The sequence below is a fragment of the Streptopelia decaocto genome (assembly GCF_964273445.1).
Source record: "Streptopelia decaocto genome assembly, chromosome: 1".
Lineage (NCBI taxonomy): Eukaryota > Metazoa > Chordata > Aves > Columbiformes > Columbidae > Streptopelia > Streptopelia decaocto.
This window is the reverse complement of record NC_138663.1, coordinates 200,322,213-200,341,061: the sequence shown is the minus strand read 5'-3', so window position 1 is coordinate 200,341,061 and position 18,849 is coordinate 200,322,213. Positions and strand designations below refer to the sequence as shown.

Sequence of the window (18,849 nt, the reverse complement as noted above, 5' to 3'; positions counted from 1 at the left end):
TCTGGTAGCAGAGGAGAGGCTGGAAGTTCTTTCTAGCAAAATGTCTGAGCTGGCGGAGCCTGAGCCTTGTGGGAGGAAGTGAAGAGCAATAGTTGGAAAGTCCCAGCTCAGGGAGGTGGAAGTGCCTCTTTGCTGCCCCAAAGTGCAATCTGGGGAGGTTTGTTGTGGGGCTGAGAGCTGGGACAATGTAAAGATCGTGCTGAGTCTTGTCTGGACGTTGGACTTCTATTCCATGCTGCTCTTCCATGTGGACTCCAACAGTACTTCCAGGGGAGACATGGGGTGTATCAAGCATAACTATGTTGCTGTAGGGTGAGGCAAAGACTTAGGTTCCCAGGTGGTTTCTTCTCAGTCCTACTGCTGAGAAGGTAGGGCTTGAGGAATGGATGAAACCTGTAGGTCAACTCTTATTTGCACAGCTGGCACAGAAAATGGGGAACTGACTTTTATGACTCTGATGTGTCCCCTCTTGGAGGACAAAGAACTACTGGGAAGAGATGAGATTCACCTCAAAAAGTGGGGCAAAAGCTGTGTTAGTGCCATGTCTAGAAGTATCCATGATTGTTTCAGGAGTGCTGCAGTAATGCAAGAAATACAGAGTAGTGATCTTTGCCTGGCTGGCCCGGGGAGCAGAACTGTAAGTAGGAGTCACGGGAGGGAGATGACAACCCATGATCAGGTGAGGAAGTAGTGGACCAGGCATTCCTGTCATCGTGTTTAACAATCTAACTTAATGATCAATCTTTGCCATATTTCTAGAATAATTGTAACACATTCTTTTCCAACTTAATAACACTTAGCACTTATCCTGCAGTTTTCATTGCCAGAATTCTTCCCAAACATCTCTCCAGCATATCTGTGAGATGAACAAATGTCACTTTTTTTTAAAATGAGGGAATTGTATAGTGAAAAAATTATCTAGCACTGATGGATAATTTAAAATCAGAGTTGAAGAGTTCCTTATTCCCAGTGCTAACTCAGCCTGGTAATTCACATCTTTCCTGAGGTGTGATCTGAAGAGGTGGAGATGTGATTTGCCTCTGGGGCTCTCAGATCTTAAGGAAGTATTTAAACTACACTGAATATTGTTAAAGAAGGAACAGTCTCAGTGACAACTTTGTAAAGCTAGACTTTGTTTACCTTTGATTTTTTTATGATTATCTGTGAATGAAATGTTCAGTTTTTGATTGTCTGGAACTCTTCTCTGACACCGTCAGTTTGGTTTTATTTTTGTATCAGTGAGAAGGGAAAAAAAACCAAACCCACAACACCTTAGTTGGCTCCAAGCCAACACTTTTCAGCATTTCCATTTGACTTCTAAAAGAAAAAATAATTATTGGCACTGAAAACTGCACCTGAGGCACTGGAGGAGTAGCTGCTTTTGAAAACATTATTCTCACTTTTAAAATGCAAATTTGATCATGAACCACACAATAATGTTTGAAAAAACACTGGGTTTTCAGATAGAGCCTTTGATTAAGTTTGTTGCATCTCGCTTCTGCTCCTTGCTTTATTTTTATTCTACTCTTCCTCTGTTTTCTCATCCGTAGTAGTTTTTTTTTTTCATGATCTTGTTTTAAAAATTTCCAAATGAAAATATTTTCTGGGTCTGTCCTGGATTCCTTCACTAGCTCAGTTTTGCTGCAACAAAGGCAGATTTGTGAATCTCATTTGTGCCTTTGCCCCTTCTTTCTTGTTGAGCAACCTTGTACAACAGAGAAACGTCTTTTAGATCTTTTCTACTGAATATTTTATTTCAGTTATGAGGCTTGGGTAATCCTTAGCTAGTTTGAAGTACTCATGTTCATGACCTTTTTATGTGTCTCATCTTTCATTTGAATAAAACTAAGCAATTTGTTTAAATATTATAACATTGCATAGTATTATAGTAATGGTATTAATATTACTATGTTTATAATATATTTACAATATTTTATTAAATGGGGTTTCAGGTTATTTAAATTAATTGTGCTCAAATTTTAACATAGCAATCTTTTACTAACTGTTCAGCTACCCTTTTCTCTTAGTTTTTTAATGTTATTTCATTTCCAAACTAAATAGTGCTGTTTTGAAAGAGAAATGTTATCATTGCTTCCATGTATTAATAATAGTGTTCAAAGTCTACATCTACATTATCAAGCAATGAAGCACAATAGGAGGGCGTCAAGTGATTAAGGCAACTGGTGTTGAGAGCCCCACCACTAGACTACATGTGGTTTAGGAGATTTACTTCAAACTAGAGCTAATCTTATATCCTGGACTGAAACATCACCTCAATGCTTGGAGTTCAAAGATGTTTGAAGACAAACTCTACCACAAACCCTTGCCCTCTGGCCTGGGGGATGCTCACGGGGTAAAAAAAGGGGGCATCATATGCAGTCCAGTGCTCCAAAAACCAAGGAAGACTGAAATCCATAATAACTGCCAACAAATATCCACGGAGAGCCAAATTCAGACTTGCTGGTACACACGCACATGTCAAAGTATCCAGGGATTGTGTGGTTTTGGTGGCAAAATTTTTGCCTCTGATTTTGGCTCTGGTCTACACTGGTGAACAACAAACATATGAGCTGCAATGGAAGGTTGAAGAGTGTTCTGTGACAGAATCCTCCAACCACAGTGTCGCAGCGCTTTTGCTCATGCCTGTGCCTTGACCTGGAAACATCAACTTTACGTAGTTTTAATCCAGCCCAGCTCACAGTCACAAGCAGAACTGTAGCCAGGCAGGGTATTTTAACATTGCATTTACCGCTTGTGCCATAACGTGGGCTTGTCTGTCGAGAAGCTGTTCATCCAACACAGCAGGCATCAACTTTCAACTGGTTCTTTTATCTCTCATTGTATTTCAGAATTTTAAACTTCCAAGCAGAAACATCTTAATCCTGAATATGAAACACTAGCTAATCAAATTACAGGCATTTAAACTTTTTGCTAAAATACAGTATGCAATTTATACAGAACAGAACTTTTATAACTCTTTTTCATACAGCATTTAGGTTCTTACTTAGCAAAAACTTGAGTTAAAACCATGGAGACTATTTATGAAAAAGAGATTTCAAAGTCGTTCTAGTGTCATCTTGGTGGCAGACAGTAGCCTGCTGCTCTTTGAAGCTGATCATGTTTTCTTAGGATAAAAAACTCTACAGGGCTTTCCTGGTTGACAGAATATCTGGCTTGATAGCTGAAAGTACAGCCACATCTTGCAGCACCTTGAAAACTGTATTTGCAAGACAAATAACTTCAAAGACTTTTCTAGGCTTAAATTCTTCTCAAGTGTGACAAAACAGAGTGAGTCAGAGTAGAAGAGGAAGCCAGCTGGGAAGCTCTAGGCAAAAATATTTACTGCTGTTAGAAAAGGCAAACATTTAACCCTCAAGTAAGCAAAATATTTTCCATTTTGCAACAGCTTCATTACTAATGGCCAGCATTTTGGTTTAAGTTCCTGACTATCAGCAACAGAGTAGCTAACCCACAGTTCCCTGGGTTGTGTATACAGCGCCAAGAAGTCGGTGTGGTTCTCAGTCCGTGGAGCTTTCTGCTGGGATGGTTTACCCCCAAAGCAGGCAAATCAGGTGTGTTTCCTCTGGTAACGCTACTCAACCTTCATCATGTTGTACTTCCCAGTGGCATCTGCGGAGTGTTTCCCAAATCAGAGTGAACAAAACTGCTTGACAAAACCCTACCAGTGCCCAGTAGCTGATCACAATCATGCCACTGACGTGCTGCCATGGTGATGTTTCTTCTCATGAAGAGAAATGAGACATGACAAAGGAGAGATAAATCCCTCGTGTACACACAGGTCTGAGGACACCTGACTTCCAACCCTGGTCCTGACAGTGAGGCCGCTCCCTGTGTCTCTCATTCTACAGCAACACACCACAACTTGCTTGTAAGTTTACTACACCAAAATTTCTAGGAGGCTGCTGGACTATTAGTTGAAGACACACCTATTGTTACTTTCATTAGTGACTAAGATGAATATCAAACTAAAATATATTTCTGTGCTATCATCTCCCACATTGTGAGGAGTTTGAAGAACACGTAGCGATAGCAAAACAATTGGATCTGTCATTTGTAAAAATTCAAAAATATGCCTTGAAAATTGTTTTAATCATGCTGCAGATACAAATTCTATAAAGACTTCTGAACTAGAGGACGCCTCACAACATGTATCTATGTATTTAGTCTCCACAGAGGCAGATGTAACGTGAAAAGGAACTTATGGTGACAGTATTACTCACATAAACATTTTAGGCTACTGTCCTCTCATCTAAATTGAGCTAATTCTTATTTGCCATAATAAGACAAATAGGAAATAATATTGGATTTCCATGCTGTATATACCATTGGAACTTACTGTGGATTTCAGCAATAGCTTTCTTCAATATGTAGTGCAGAGCTTTAGCTCTAGGTGAGCTGACAAATATAGAAATCCTGATTTTGATCTCATGCTAAATAATTCAACAGATTTGTTCCCGTATGACAATAGTCTCAAAGTGGATGCCATTGCAGTGCAGCTGAACATCGTGCTGAAGTTTTACTATGGGACTGCAAAAAATCTAAAGTAACTAGCCAACTCTTGCTAGTAATTTCCACAGGGAAAGCATATAAATATTTATAAATATTTATATATGTATATATATATATATTTTGTCACTACCTGGCTTCCATGTTGAGTTGTCCTGAAACATTACATAAACCCTGAATTAATGCCAACATTTTTGTTGGCTCTACTGTGCTATCCTACTGTTGTAGGATAAGCCCTGGCATTGTCAATGTAATTAGCTAGGCTTTGGAACTGGAATGGCTCAGCATCAAACTGCAAGCAATGGAAACGAAAACTTACCTAGACAAAGACTCCTCCAAGGTCATATATCAATGCTGAAATTTACTTTCCTGAAGCAAAATAAGAATTGCCATTGCAGCTGATACTGTCAAGTTTATTGAATTAATCAGAATTCCACAGAAGTCAATTGAGGTCTCCCACTGACAGTCATGGGTCTGAAATTTCTCACATTATCTGTAAAAATAGGTAAAATTACTAACAACAGAGCTTTTGGACCACTCTGAATCCTTAATTAAGGCAGACTAGGGTAGTGTTCATCATAGTGGATGGGTTCTGGATTGATTCTAGGTACAGCTCATGTCCTCAGAGGATCTGGCTTTCCTTTAGCCTTGTATTTCTACATTTGTTTGCAGTTTTCTAATGGGGTAAAATAATTTTCCCAGACTCCCATTTTGTGACTAAAATCAGTGTTACTTGTCAAGCTCGGTTCCATGTTTATTGCACTAAGAGATGTGGTTTTGCTACTGTTGGCTAGCACACTATTTTTCAGACAATACTGAATTAGAAAGCAGGGTTGACATCTTGGCTTGTACAACTTCAGAGAGGCCTTGAGAAACATGGAGTGAGCCAGAAGAAAACTTGGAAAGTTCAGGAAGGAGAAAGAGCAAGTTCTGCATGTGGAACAGAAAATTCCCATGCACTGGTACACACAGGGAACTGGCTGGCTGATTAACAAGCGTGCTGGAAAGGACCTGGGGACTAGATGAACATCAAGCTGAATGTGAGCTCTCCTCAAAAATAAAGCAAGCCATGTGCTGGGCAATGTCAGAAGTACGTCCAGCACGGCTAGGGCTGGCAATGGTGCTCCTCTGAGTGGGAGGGTGGATTAGTGACCCCCAGAGATCCCTTCCAGCCAAAACAGCACATTGGAGCAGAGGCAGTAAGGTACCAACTATCACCACAGCCGTTGGCGTTTCTTATATTCTATTAGTACTTATAACATGGACAACGGAAGTCTGCAAGCGCTTTTCATAGAATCACAGAATCATAGAACAGTTTGGGTTGGAAGGGGCATTCAGATCTCATGTAGTCCAACCCCCTGCCATGAGCAGGGACAGATCACCCAGATCAGGTTGCTCAGAGCCCCATCCAGCCTGGCCTTGAATGTCTCTGGGGATGGAGCATCCACCACCTCTCTGGGCAACCTGGGCCAGCGTTTTACTACTTTGATTGTAAAAAATTTCTTCCTCATGTCTGGCCTGAATTTCCCCTCTTTCAGTTTAAAACCATCACTGCTTGTCCTGTTGTGATAGGCCCTGCTAAAAATTCTGTCCCCATCTTTCTTATCGGCCCCTTTCAAGTACTGGAAAGGCCGCAATAACGTCTCCCCAGAGCCTTCTCTTCTCCAGGCTGAACAACCCAACTCTCTCTGTCTCTCTTCCCAGCAGAGCTGTTCCAGCCTCTGATCATTTCTGTGGCTCCTCTGGCCCCTCTCCAACAGGTCCATGTCTTTCCTGCACTGAGGGCTCCAGAGCTGGACACAGGACTGCGGGTGGGGTCTCACCAGAGCGGAGCAGAGGGGCAGAATCACCTCCCTCCACCCTCTGGCCACGCTCCTTCTGATGCAGCCCAGGATACAATTGGCCTTCTGGGCTGCAAGTGCAAGTGGTTCATGTCCAATCTTTAATTCTTTAAGTACATTTAATAAGTTTACGGATGCACTTGACCCACTTACTAGCCTAGCACCAAACTCACACACAACTGTTCTTTATTTTGGGGTGTAAACAGGCTTGAATCACTCTTTTTACTAATTTAGAGACAAGTCACAGGGCCTCGACCTATGTGTTATGTAAAAGCTGTGCTGCAATCCAAATGATCAGTGAGAACTTATGCTTGGTGTAACTCCACTGCTTTCAGTAGATGTATAAGAGATGACCTTGGATCTATAGCTCTTCGATATGAATATGTGCAGTGTCAGAGCTGGAAATTCCCCAGATGTGTTCAAACAGTCTCTGAACTGTGGGAATCAATGACCCCTTAGATCACTGAAGCAAATGACTTGGGGAAAAAAGTTTCAAGCCTGATATACTTTCACAGACCAGCTCTGGAAAAAGTAATTTTCTGGTAACCATGAGGTTTTGTAGTTTTTAAACAGCCGTGAGATTTAACAATTTTAATATAAACATCCATGTTTCTAAGAAAGTTTTAAAAGGACAAAAAAATCCTCTTCTTTAATTTCTTTTCCTTTAGTTTTTCAAATTGTTCATCCTTTTAGAGGTGCTTGAAACTGGTTGAATTTGACAGGCATTCAAAGCTACTGTGGCTGCTCTAACTTCTTTTTTCTTAAATAAGTGGTTTATTTAAAGCTTGTCTCAACTTCACTCTCTAAATCGCAACTGTTTCAAAGGAAAATCCCTTGCCGCTTCCACAGTATCTCTGCAAGGGCTCCCGATACTGCATGTAAACCGTAGCTCAGCTGGTGTGGTGAAAAACTTTTGCAGGAGTTTAAAATCTCTCGCTGTATCAGGTGCGGACTGGGAGACACAAGCGAGAAGGCGCATGGGAAGCAGCGGAGCAGTCCTGCTGTCTCCTGGGCGAGATGGCACGGAGAGGGGAGACTGCGTTTGCCTTCATGGGGTACACACGGGTCCTCTGGCCCGTGCTCCCACCTGCCGTCCCAGGGTGCGGGTACCCCGAAGCTCCCTGCCAGCCGCCCCCGCACCCCTTTCTGGTTGTGCCCGGGTCTGGGCTTGGGGCAGGGGAGCCCTCCCCGAGTGCCGAGACACAAATTCCCTTTGCGGCCCCGAGCCGGGGATGAGCAACCGAGCGGTCCTGGCAGCAAGAGCTGCCACCGCCTGCAGCTGCCGCGGCCACCTCGGCGAGCGGCGGGGCTGCCATCGCGGCACCTGCCGCACGGAGGGGAAGGGACGAGGCCCCGGAGCCCCGCCGGGAGCCTGAGCGCCGCTGTCCCCGCGGCCCAGCGCGGGGGGGCGGGCGGCAGCCAGGGCCGGGCCGCGGCGGTGGGCGGGCGGCCGCGGGGCCAGGAGGCGGCGGCGCCGCCGGCCGCCCGGGGAGGACGGACCGGGCATGGCCGGGAGGGGCGGCGGCACCGGCACCTCCCCGCCGCCGGGGCAGGGCGTGGGGGCTGAGAGGCGGCGGCGGCCGCAGCCCCAGCCGCAGCATGAGCTGGCCGGCCCCGGCCCCGCGGCTGCCCCGCGGCGGCCGCCAAGGGCAGAGCGGCGGCAGCGGGCGGCCTGGATGGAGCCGGCCCCGCGGCGCTGCCCCGCCGGGCGGCCCGGCTGCCCGCGGCGGTGCTGCCGGCGGCTGCGCTGGCGGCGCTGGGCGCTGGCGGCCGGGCTGCTGGGCGCCGCCGCCGCCCTCGCCCTCTACGCCGGGCTGCCCGAGCCGGCGGCGGAGCCGCGGGCCGCGGCGGGGAGCGGCGAGGTGAACGTGCTGCTGTGGTGGGAGCCCTTCGGCCGCCCGCGGGGCACGGCCGACTGCCGGCGGCGCTACAACATCACGGGCTGCCGCCTCAGCTCCAACCGCAGCCTGTACGGCGAGGCGCAGGCGGTGCTTTTCCACCACCGCGACCTGGTGCTGCACGACCAGGAGCTGCCCCAGCCGCCCCCGCCGCGGCCCCCGCGGCAGCTCTGGGTGTGGATGAACTTCGAGTCGCCCTCGCACTCGCCCGACCTGTGGGCACTCGCCAGCATCTTCAACTGGACCATGTCCTACCGGCGGGACTCGGACATCTTCGTGCCCTACGGGTACCTCTACGCCCTGCCGGCGCCCCGGCCCTTCGTCCTGCCCCGCAAGACACGGCTGGTGGCCTGGGTCATCAGTAACTGGAACGAGGAGCACGCCCGGGTGCGCTACTACCGGCAGCTGAAGGAGCACATTGCCATCGACGTGTACGGGGCACGGGGGCTGGCGCTGCCCAAGGGCAATGTGGTGGAGACCGTCTCAGCCTACAAGTTCTACCTGGCCTTCGAGAACTCCCAGCACACCGACTACATCACCGAGAAGCTCTGGAGAAACGCCTTGGCTGCCAGTGCTGTGCCCATCGTCCTCGGCCCTGACAGGGCCAACTACGAGCGCTTCATCCCCCCCGACTCCTTCATCCATGTCGATGACTTCCCCAGCCCCCGGCTGCTGGCCATCTACCTGAAATTCCTTGATAAAAACAAAGCCAACTACAAGAAGTATTTTGCCTGGAGGAAGAAGTATGAGGTCCACATCACCTCGTTCTGGGACGAGCATTTCTGCAAGGTTTGCGAGGCCGTGCGTGCAGCCGGGAATCAGATCAAGACTGTACAAAACCTGGCCAGCTGGTTTGAAAGCTGATGTTCCTGGGGGTGAGGCTTCCTGGCCAGCCCGTCCAGCAGCGGATGGTGCCGAGGCAGAGGGGGGACTGGGTCTTGCAGAGCTCGTTAGTGAGGGGGTACGCGGAAGGCTGTCGTCAGCGAGAGAAGTATACAGGTACAGGTAAACAAACTGTGAAAAACCTATGAAAGTAAGATTTTTATTAAGCTGCAGAATTATGGAAGTACAAAGGAACATCAGGCAAGGTGATTCTTCAACAGCGAAGTTAAATTTCCAGAAGTTGTGCAGCTCTGAAACATTTACAGATGTGCATAGCTCGACATAAAATCCAGTGTCAAGTTCTTCAGCCAAACAGCTGAAACCAATTTTGTCGGCTATGACAGCTTCCTGGACCGTGAAACTTTCTTCTGCTTACAGGGCTTACATGATCTGTGCTGGTTTTCTGTATGCTGAAGACTGAAGCTTATATTTTTAACAGTGATTATTATGTGTGTGAAAGCTACTTGCAGACAAATTCTGAGCTGTAAGTGTTGAACATAAGAATGTAATGATGCAGTGGCACTTTTTAGCAATGTTTGAAATTGCAGCAGCCAACTAATAATTCTTGGAGCCCAATAGTAATTCCCTTTAGGAAATGTGTACGGAAGAGACTGGATCCGAGTGGAACAAACAGCTCAGATGATGCAGAGTGTTTATTCCACTGCCTACCAGAACCATAGGCACCTTTATCCTGTACAAAAGTGGAGAAAAGCTTTAAGTACAGGAAAAGACAGATTACAGGGAAAAAAAGTCATAGCATTTCCACCCTTCCTTTATTCAGGAATTAGAAAATGTTTACAGGAGTCTCTGCGTTTTTCTCTGCAAAATTACTACCATACAGGAAAAAGCAGGGAAAGGCTCAGAGAACTACAGGGTTTTTATTACTATATTGAATATGTATACAGAAAGGCTAACTGATTTCTCTAGTATCATTAGACTGTCCTGTTGTGTAGCGATTGGTTTGGTTTATGGCACACTTTTAAAACAATCCTGCTGGGTGCCAGACTACTCAGAACAGGGCTTTACTGTTTGTAAAATAAAACTACCAAAAAACCCCCCCCCAGAAACTCAAGTCCCAAACCACTGCCTTTCAAAAAGCAAATTACTGCAGAGAAGAAGGTCCAGACTGTTGGTAAAATACTGATTGTGTGAGGAAAGGATATGAAAAGGGATTTTTTATTTTTCCTTTTGGTTTTGAGGTTTTTTTTTAAGCTCGTTTTTTTAATCAATAAATTGGTTCCTAAGATAAAACTTCATTCTCACAGTGCCTACCGGGAACTTTTAAGATAGTTATTCCCTTTCATTCTGCTGTTTGGCTGGAGTAAGATCTTCCTAGTAGTCAGCGTGTGGTTACTTTTTGGTTACTCGTAATCTTGCACCAGGAAATCTAGAAACTTCAATTGCAATTACTTGTCCTCATGAAGCTGAGCCCTCCCTGCCCTTTGCGACTCTGAGATTTGATGGCAAGAAACAATAACCCACAAAGGTCCTGCACAAATGATGAAGGGATTCATCCAGCTCCTGTTTAAGGGGCTGAATAATCCATAGAAATATGCAGAGAATTCACATGGAATAAGAACATGGGCACAGAACAGGTGGGGAAAGAAGAAAGTCAGTTGCAAATAAAAGCTGGGCATCAGAACAGTTGAGTTTACTGGCAGTAGGAGCTGTATTTGGGCTAGAATAGGATTGAATTTGACTTGAGCAATAAGGGACATTGGGCAGGTGCTCTTTAGATCTATGAGTGACAGCCTGCAGTAATTTATTTTAAGTTAGATGATCATCATGATTAGGTAAGCATGGAACTTAAGATTACTGAAGCAAATCTGTAATTATGAAGCTCATTAACGATGGTCACAAATTTACCAGGTCATATTGTACTGGCTGCTACATTTATTCCCTTCTGCTTTTGCCCAATGAAAGACAGCTAAAGGTACTTCATTTCTGTTGCTAATGCCAGAGCTGCTGTCAAACTTTCATGGCAAAAGGAGAGTCAAAGCTGTACAGAATATAGTAGGGATGGTCCCTAATTCTGCATTTTCACTTGAGCAGGTCTTAAGTGATTGTTTAAAGCAAAAGCATGTTCCTCATTGCATGCTCATCTGTTTCTCTGCCAGTGGCTACTGCTCCCATAAAATTGGTTTTGATAATTTTAAAAATTGAATTTAAGTATAGTATTAATAGCAAAGTGTCAGAAAAGCAGACTGTGTTTCCCTTTGAGTTGCCATTTTTCTGTTTAGTTTTTATCACAGTTCACAGAAATCTATATAAACCCCTATTCCTAAAAGCAATGAGCAATCTTTAAAAACTAATATTTAAGATTGCATTACTTTTTATCAGTCTGCTGAAACGAATGCATTTTTTCTTCAGTCCTTCTACATTTTTTAGCATTTTCTGGAAGTTTCCAGGCACACCATCCTGGGTGATCATTAGTGGTGGCACAGGCAGGAGATCAGACTATGGGAGCATGGGAATTTCCAAAGGTTACAACTGATACTTTTTTCCCTCAGCATCTCTAAGAAAAACGGTTGAAATCTTTGATAAGCTAGAGTTCTGTAAAACTCAGAAAAGAACTATGCATTAATTATAGCATCATGTTTGAATAAGACATCAATCACCCATTCATGATACAGTTGTGCTTTATTTGCAAGTTATGCTTTGAGTATTTTCAAGAGTTGTATGATGAAAACTGCAGTCTTGTAATAATTATTGCAGAGCGCTGGCTTTGGGAGAAAAAAGAAGCCTCTTCTAGTTTCATAGTTCTTACGTGAACATTACACACTTTTCCCTTTGGATTTGGGAGGAAATTCAGCCCGATCTACAGCTGCTGAAGTCAGTAACACGACATCTACTTTGGTTTTTGGCTCATCCACTCCACAGGCTAATAGTCAGTGCACCATTATAAGCTAATTGTAACTGTCTTTTGTAATTCAATTTGCAGACGGCAAGCTCAATGATGAATAAAAAGCTTGTCTGTGCAAATTAGATTGTAGATCAGGTACCAGACTCCACAACAGATTGCAGGTGATGTGTAAAATCCACTTGTAAAAATTAAGCAAATTTATTTTAAGTAGAAAAGTATTTTTAAATACATTTTGAAAAAGTGTTTTATTCCATGCCTTAAAAAAATTGGAGTGGAAGGAAAGGAAGATCATTGCCTTCTGTTTTTTATAAGGAGAAGTAATAATATTATTTTTTGATTATGGTATAAATGGAATAGAGAATGATGTGATTCTTTAAGTTACAGATTGTACCTCAGGGAATTTTATACTGTAAAGCGTCTTAATCTTCATAGAATGCAGTAACTTTATTTGTATTAATTATAATATTTAGATTGACAATAAAATTAAAGGAAGTAGCACAAAATGACCCTATTTTTCATTTCATCTTCTGTGTTATGAAAGCTGTAGAAAACTGCTTTTTAAAGATAATTAATTTATGTTCCTGTTTGTTTAATCAATAGAAGTGGCTGATTGTTCTGAAAGTGGTCAGACCATCCGAGGTTAGGAACAAAACCTGCTTGTGCCAAGAGAAAAATATTTTCATAGGAGAGGCTGTGCTGAGTTATTTTCCTCATGAAAAAGAGCATTTATTGAAGTTGGATGTCTGCTGAAAATACATCATTTCAAATAAAACCAAAACGCAAACTTTCTCTTGACCTACAGAGAATTTGGATGTGGTTGGAATTTTTCCCTCCCTTAAATTTAAAAATGAAAGGGAGACTGTGTTTATTTTGATATTGGGCAGGTAGTGCTATGGCTCCATTTTTAGCTGCAGCTTTTTTCATGCTTGTTCATCGTTGTCTTCAACTGAGCAACAAAAGACAAGGAGCCCAAAGCTCTTTCCCTCAGCGTTTGTTACCACAGACTGCAGCACAGATGATTACTTACCTCTCTCTTCGCTCATCTTCTGGACTGCCTGGTGCGTAGAACTGAGAAATTTCACCATTTCTGAAACTTCCAGCCTGGCCTTAATCTGTTCTGATCTTGTAGGGCTGCATTCATTAGTCTCCATAACTTCTAAGACTTTATTGCAGAGGGGAAACTACTTTTTCTTGGTTTAATTGTCAGCAAAATGCTCCAAAACATCTCTCCATTAGTTTATGTTGTGCAAAACGAGTTATTAAAATAACCTGTAAATGCTTAACTCCATTCATCCCAGTTAACTAACTGAAATAAATAGGCAGAGGATTACCAGGACTCAGGGAGACTGAGGGTGAACGTTGACATCATGGTGCTCTTTGTTTCTTGAAAGAAATAATAAAAGCTATGCGTGGATCATCTAACATCAATGTGAGAGATTCAGATTTCCTACCTGAAAACATCACTAAGCAATTATAAATTGCAATTATTCTTGAAAAAATGAATCCACCACACTTTGTTACAAAAGGTGATGGATGGGGAAAGTGCTACTGCCCTCATTTTCCCTCCGCTCAGGTGGTGGATGTTGTTATCACCATCACATTTGACTTTTTAAAGTAGAGCTTAACTTTACTGCTTGTTTACTTGTGCCCCAGACGGGAGGTGGTTTTGCTATTTTTTCCAGGTACAGTTGAAGTCTGGGTTGTGGAAACCGGTGGAAATATTTTTCTGCCAAATGTTTAGTACAGTTTGTTCAAGCTTGTTTGGTGACTCTTAAGAAGTGACTTATGCCTGATTAGTTTTAAACTCACTTGTACAGCTTTCTAGCCAACAATCGTATAAAATGGTATTTGATTTAAGAGTGTAAACAGTCCTTTGTAGAAGCATAAAGCTTGTTCAATCTAAACTCTGTTGATGAGAACACAATGACTTAAAGTGGATCGAAGTGGTATTTAACTAAAGATAAACCGAGATCCAAACATAAAAGCCTATTTCTAATCAGAAAAAAAAAGTCATTATTTGAATAACTCAGGTATCGCTTGTAACCAACTGTTTAACAATTATGATCTGTATAATTCTGTATTTTCTTCTGTGTGGTCAGCTTAAAAACAACACTGAGGCCACAGTATCTGTCTGCTCTAAGTTCTGCAGATGTTTTCTGTATGATCTTGAGCTACTGTTCCTGAGGATCTCACTCCAAAGAATGTCTGAGAGGAGTAAGACAAAGCCTGGTTTTCAGGAGCGCTTTGGGAGCTGCAGGGATTTGGCACCGCTGCGGTGAGGCGCTCACTGTGCTCAGGAAGCAGCCTGAAATTACCAGCCTCTTTTAATTAGAAAATTTAAAGAGTAAATATTTCTCTAAACCAGTGACGTTCTTACACAGTTTCAGGTCCTTGGAATTACATAATTGCACGGGTTTTGCAAACAGAATTACAATTGGACTTTATTTCAGTAGCACTCAATATTTTAATAATATTCTGTGAATAGTTACCAAAACATAGTCCAGAATTTGAAACTTGCACTTCTCTCTATTTATTAAACCATCTTTTGAAGTCAGCCAGCCCACAGGTTGGTTGTGTGCATTATGGAAGACAATTCTGGATTTATATCCTCCAATTTCCCACAGGAGTAGAAGATTCTCTATGTTTTTGGGATGTGGGGCAGCGAAGTGCAGGAAGAAACAGAACAGCAGCGATGCCCAAGCCGCGGCACCTGCGGCTCCGAGATCCCCATCACGAGAGTGCCCATGACTGGAAACTGGTCATCTTGTTTCTGAGCAGAAGGCAGAAAGATGATTACAAACACGAAGCGTAGATTATCATACTGTGAACACATTTTAGTGCGTTTGCAATGCTGCCATATAATTTTCTACTGTGCTAAATATGATTGATTTATTTGGAGCAAGCACAACAGGGCTACATGAGATGCAGGAAAAGAAATGTCCTAAATTCAAAGTTGGATTTAAAATGGAAAAAATGATACAGAAATTTAAAAAAAAAAAAAATTGAATGGCTTGCAATTGCAGGAAAGCTTGGATATACATTTTAAATACTTAACTGTGAACAAAGAGAATTTTCTTGGAAATGTTGACTCTAGCCCCAGTTAAAACAGGGAACACAGATTCAGAGCCATGCTTGTGCTCATGCTTACATCTGTTTCTGAATAAGAGTGGCCTCCTGAGATTAGGACAGAGCTCTGAATGTTTTTCTTATCCTCCAGTCTCAAGCCTACATTTTGCTTGGTTTAATGCTGGTTTCTCTTCACTGTCACTCACACTTTGCTTGTCAAATGTGCACAGGCCTGTGGCTCTGGTGGCTTCTTGCTTTGGAGAGATGGGCTTCTCACTTTGGAAAAGCAGACCTGAGAAGAGACAAGTTAATATATGGATGTTTGCTGAGAATTTTGGTCAGATTTTGCAGTAGTCCTGGGATAAATGCAAGTAAGCAGTAGAGGCTGAAGGCAAAATAAAGCAGCATGTTTTTATGGTAGTATTTTATCCAGGACTCCAGCCTGGAGTGAAACATAAGATTTTAAGGCCGAGTCTTTATACTGTGAGCTTTTTATTGGTGAAGATTATTTTATCAGGTATCCCTGAAGATTGCCACTGCTGTATCATCTCACAATCATAGAATCACAGACATGGACAATGAACACAAAGATTCATTATGTCAGTGCTGTGAAAAAATGAGTTAAGTTAATGAGAGCAGAATTTGTGCTGTTTTCAGGCTCTGATAAAGCACCTTCAGGCATATTAATGGAAAAACAATCCTACAAGATTTGACTGTTTTCTTGATTCTTGACATTGGTACTGAATATTCAGTCAAACACCCATTATATCTTGTCAAACCTGCTCTAGAGGTGGCCATGCTCAGCACAGTGAGATGCAGGTTGCATATCAGTAGCAAAAGAAAAGAATCAATTCACATCAATAAAACCAGAAAAGGAAAGGTTAGCTGGGGCAGCGGTAGCAACTGGAATGTTCACTTGGAGAGCCTCAATTCATATGAAAAAAACCCCACCAAACAAATGAAACCAACCAACCAACCAAAACCTCCAGAACAAAACAAAAGCAAACGCAACCCACCAGCAACAAAAAAGCGCCTGTTTTGTTTCTTTTGTTTTATTCCCCTTACTATCCCTAGAGGGAAAGACACCTCCTGGGCCTCCGTTGGTTTGAGCAGTGCCTTTGTGAGTAACCTCTCTTGTAGGAGGTGTCTTTCTGCTTCGGATTTGACACATAACTAGAAATACAAGGTCAAGATCTCAACTGATGGAAACCAGCACACCCACCTTGACCTCCTGAGGTGCTTCGTTTCACTCTTGGAATATTGGGTACCAATTACTTACGTCTTCAGAAAGCCATGTTAAAGAAATAACTTTAGGTTTATAGATATATTGTTCCTTTGGGTTTAGTATTTAGTTTTCCCTTCAGGTTCTTTCCCTGAAGTTGTATTGTAGTTTGTCATGACAGTTTAGTAATTTCTGTTTCTACTAGTTAGAAAAGTTAGAGATTAGAAAGCTCATGGTGTGAACTGTGGGGCTGTCATATGCAAGGACAGGAGTCGGACTCGAAGATCCTGTGGGTCCCTTCCAACTGAGGACATTCTGTGATTCTACCAAAGTGAGGAGTAATCCACAGGAGCTGGTGAGTGCTTAGTAAACAACATTGTTCTGTGCCTGCAGATAGAGAGGACAGGAAATCTGGCCTCCTGCTCAGAGCCAAGGAGCGAGGAAGACCTGTGTTCTTCTTACAGCTCTGCTTCATGGTAGTTCACGAATCACTGAGAAGCAATAGTGGGATACCATTAACAACTGGTTTGTCAGGAGCGGTCTGGAGCCCAACACACACCCCAAAACTCTGTTTTCTTACCCCATTCACTTTACTGACAAGTCCAGCCCAGCCCTTGCAGAAATGTCATATGGGGCTTTGGAGCTGTACCTGCGCGTGCTCTGTGCTGGGTGACAGTACCAGGACAAGTGGGACGGTGTTGGGAGGATTCTGGTCCATGTCTCTGACCACACCGTACATGGGCAGACGCTGAAGCTTGGGGCATCTTCTGGACCACTGACTTAGGTCATTCTGGAGAAGCCCCCAAGAGCACCAGCACTGCAGCTAGAGTGACTCCATGTGTGAGATGGAGAAGATAAACAAACGTCACCAGAGAATATTTTTTCAAGTTGCTGAAGTACTTTGAACTCCATTGTCAAAAGCGTTTGAGGAATGCAAGGAACTTCACAATAAAACAAGCAAAGAGACCCTTTTGGTCAGAGATACAGACTTTTCCATAGCCTCAGAATGTTCCCATGCCTAAAACCTGCAGAAGCAAGCTGGAAAAGTCCCATAAGCTTTTTCCCATGTGCAGCAACTAGATGAGAGCAGGAGAAAGCAAGGACATCACAAAAGCAGTGAAGGAAATCTGTTAGATGAAAAGCTTGCAGGGGCCTGGGAGGCTGATGAGTGGCCCTGGTGACCTGACCAGGGCAGGGCCTGGAGGGTTTTCTTTTTGATCTCACATCTGGGAGTCATTTCACCCTGAGCATACAAGCAGGATGGGTGATCCATTTAGCCTCTAGGTTGGCTACCATCAGTAGGACCACCAGGGTGCTGAAAAACAAGTTATGGTTCATCTCCAGTGTTTCAGAAGAAAGATCAATCTTGTTCAACCCTTTTGTAGATGCTTGAGGCACAAAGGCACAGGCCACTTTCCTCACACTGATTACTGACTTGTGATGCTTTGTGGGGAAAATCCTCTTCTCAGCATCACTTCAAGGGCTGAAGTGATTCCAACCAACCTTTTTATAAAGCAGAGGGTCTTACAAATCCACAAGCTCTCCACAGCTGTCTGGCCTCTCCGGCTGGCTGAGCTATGGACTCTTTAAACTGTGTCTGCTGGCTGTGGGACAGCTAGATACACTGTTTAGGTACTTGGACAGATTTTTTACAATTTTAAATGTTTTCCCTGTTCCTGTTGCTCTACTGATTGATGTGCTTCCCTGTGCACTTATCTGTTATATTTGTGCTGTGGACAATCTTGCTCTCATTTCCCTCTCGATGGTTGCTCACCAGCTCAGCCACATGGGCAGGTTAGTCTGGTCTGGAGGGTTGTGATACTCAACAGAAAAGTAGTGTCATGAAACAACAGGGTATGTGTGTGATTTTCTATTTTGGTGGCCTTTTGGGATTGTGGAGAGCCAGGCTGAGGAGTTAGCAAGTGGCTGGGAAGAGAAGGAGAGCATGATGGAGAACTGAATGATGTAGCTCCTTGCCTTAACCAAAGCTAATGACAGTCAAAGAACAGAAGAGCTTCTAGAAGGCAAGTGTCCATAAGCGGCAAATTGAAGAAACTCTCTGTATTTGCACTATAATGTTCCCTGTGACAGTAGCAGAAACAGGAGTGGAGAAATCTCCATTTTTGTTTTCTGAACCCCTGCTTCTCCGCAAATTTAGGTTTGATCCTGGACTGCCTCAGTGCACTCCCTCATCTTGCGCCTCTTCCCATGACTTGTTCACCTGCTTTATCCTGTTTAACTGCCAGGGGATCTGGACTGTTCCAACCTGCCCTTGAGACCACCTGCTTTCCTCTAGCAGACATGTAGGGCCTGGAGGGGGCAGCAACCTCTGTGTGGGAACAGTGGCGGCTCAGATCCTGTCCTTATATCTACGCAGGGGATGTAGAGACAGACCCGACCGCACCATTCAGCTCTGTGAGATGTCTGCTCCTCCCAGGCGTCCCTGTGCACCTGCATCTTGTCCCTTGTCCAAATCCCTGGGCAGTGTTACTTGTGGCTACACTGCCTCTGCACAGAAACGTGGTAAGTACAATGGCAGATCATATCTTG

The 18,849-nt window shown here is 43.8% G+C and overlaps 1 protein-coding gene across 1 annotated transcript; it reads left to right on the top strand.

Moving 5' to 3' along the window:
• Window positions 1–7,873: 7,873 nt before the first annotated feature.
• Window positions 7,874–12,692, top strand: FUT4 (fucosyltransferase 4; the record flags this gene model as incomplete). The annotated part of the gene is made up of 1 exon (XM_082051637.1): window positions 7,874–12,692. One exon carries the CDS (start codon window positions 7,874–7,876, stop codon window positions 9,128–9,130), a length of 1,257 nt encoding a protein of 418 aa, XP_081907763.1. The 3' UTR covers window positions 9,131–12,692.
• Window positions 12,693–18,849: the final 6,157 nt, after the last annotated feature.